The following is a 2500-nucleotide window of genomic DNA, read 5'->3' on the forward strand; positions in this document are numbered from 1 at the left end:
CTTCCATGGTAATTTCACATCAGTTATTTCACAAAAGTAATTTCACTTCAGTAATTTCACTTCAATAATTTCACTTTCAGTAATTTCACATCAGTTATTTCACTTCAGTAATTTCACTTCAGTAATTTCACTTCAGTAATTTCACATCAGTGTATGCTCGGCAGGTAGGCTTTTTCATACACTTGACATCCAAAGGCGGGAGTGAAATCAGCCACGCAGCTGGAAGACCCCTGGCAGAGGAAAGCACAGGAAATGACGTCACGCACACCGGAAGTAACAGGCATCGCCACCAACCAGAGTTTCGGGGAATCGCCAAGCTTTTCATAGTTGTATCTGCTGTAGGTTTGCTTGCCTGCAACAAGAAAGTGTGAGTTTACTGTAAAGGACTTTTGCAAAATTGAAAAAAATGTCACGTGTTTCCAATAAACTCCTTACTTCATTTCAAATCAAATCAAATCACATCAAATCACATTAACTTTATTATCTCAATCTGAGAAATTACATTGGAGGCGCATAACCACGAAGACAAGCGGACGACTAAAACATAACATTACAATAAATGTACCATTTTTATATAAGGCCAAAAAAAAAAATAGGTGTGGTTACGGTAACATAGCCAAAAAAAATAGGGTAGGTAGGTAGGCAATCACTTTTTTTTTTTTTTTTTACTTTTTTTTCTAATGTGTACAAATTAAACCTACTTGACAGGGAAATAAGTGTGCGACTCGGGCGCTTTCGCTTTCATTGCGTTTTTTGCACTCGTTTTTTAGTTTTTTTTTGTTTTTTTGACAAATGTAATAAAAAGTTATAGGATCGGCCCCTAAAAATAGGGTAGGTCGGGTTACCGTAACCACACCTATTTTTTTTTTTAGGCCTAACCTAGTCTCGATGAATACAAATACTCTTTCCGAGAGGATGTAACAGTTATTTATTTTATTTACGAGGATTTATATCGCGCACGTATCTCACCACACAAGGCGACTCAAGGCGCCTGTCTACCTATTAATGCCGTGTGAGATGGAATTTTTTACACAATATATCACGCATTCACATTGGCCAGTAGATCAACAGCCTATAGACGCTGCATCCACCTTTCACGGCCTATTATTCCAGCTCACACGGGTAGTTTCATTTAAACACACACACACACACACACACACACACACACACACACACACACACACACACACACATACAGACGCAAGCACGCACTCACTCGATGTACTTGTCCAGCTGTTCTATCATGTGTTACTTGTTAACATGGAGCATCGCACACAGACAGACAATTTAATGAGATACGACACCGATTAAACAAACCAAGACGTCCCTTCTTGACCCTACCATCTACGATGAAGTCCCTGACGTCAAATGCAAAGCGAAATTCAAGAAAACGTCATTAGTTCGAATAATGGCGTCACGAGAAAGTTCTGTCACTTCCTATGTAAGTCTCCCGATAAAATAACAAAGAATGTCGAGAGAGAAAACAATTGTCTCGCTGACTTCCTGATATCAGCAGTGCAAAAATACACGTAAAGCCACCTCCAGTGTGTGATGCATATATCGGTATCGTGTCTCTTTAAGTTCATAAGACTGTGTCAGATAATATATATTAGTTTTAGTTTTGACAAGATGTCACATTTTTACATAGAATGATCGAAACAGTCATTTTTTCACCAACGTCCCTAGCGGTCGAGGTCAAAAACACACAAAAAGCATTTATGTATCGATCCATTCAAAGTAACAATTCTTGTATGTTTTACAACTGAACGCATTAGTGCACTCTTATGTATTTTCGCCCAGCCTCCTAAATGTGAGTGTAAGTCGGCTACTGGGGTCACAGTTATGGCTCAAAGAAGGAAACTCCAATGTGCAATCAATACACGAAAGACAGAAATAACGGGTGGAAGGAAGTGCTAAAAACATGAAAAAGACGAGTAAGCATTATGCGGGATCATCCAAAAAAATAAAAGAGAGAGAGAGAGAGAGAGAGAGAGAGAGAGAGAGAGAGAGAGAGAGAGAGAGAGAGAGAGAAAGAGAGAGAAAGAGAGAGAAAGAAAGAGAGAGAAAGAGAGAGAGAAAGAGAGAGAGAGAGAAAGAGAGAAATAAGGGAGAGAGATAAATAAAGAGAGAGTGAGTGGATGAGAGACACAGAGAGAGGGGGAGGGGCATGCTGACAAACAGACAGACAGACAGACAGACAGACAGACAGACAGACAGACAGACAGACAGACAGACAGACAGACAGACAGACAGACAGACAGACAGTAATTGTATACGACTAATAGCTGTTACTGTCAAGCAGCGCGCAAGTTCAAAGACGAAAGCAAATAATAATAATAATAATAAAACATTCTTTTATAGCGCTGTTCACCGCGGAATGGCAGTCTCATGGCGCTTTACATTAGACATGAACAATTTAACATTTTACATAAAAAGTTTTCTCGTAAGAAATAACATACAAGCATAAATTCATAGACAACGACCACTTATAGTTATATAA

The 2500-nt window shown here is 39.0% G+C and overlaps 1 protein-coding gene across 1 annotated transcript in view; it reads right to left on the reverse strand.

Moving 5' to 3' along the window:
* Positions 1 to 13: 13 nt before the first annotated feature.
* LOC138955655 (uncharacterized) overlaps positions 14 to 2500 on the reverse strand; it is a 14822-nt gene continuing 12335 nt past the window's right edge. The window contains exon 5 of the mRNA XM_070327218.1: positions 14 to 352. Within this exon, the coding sequence (XP_070183319.1) occupies positions 147 to 352 (206 nt within the window). The 3' untranslated portion in view covers positions 14 to 146. The remainder of the gene's footprint in view (positions 353 to 2500) is intronic.

Source organism: Littorina saxatilis, unplaced genomic scaffold (genome assembly GCF_037325665.1).
Source record: "Littorina saxatilis isolate snail1 unplaced genomic scaffold, US_GU_Lsax_2.0 scaffold_2490, whole genome shotgun sequence".
NCBI classification, from domain to species: domain Eukaryota; kingdom Metazoa; phylum Mollusca; class Gastropoda; order Littorinimorpha; family Littorinidae; genus Littorina; species Littorina saxatilis.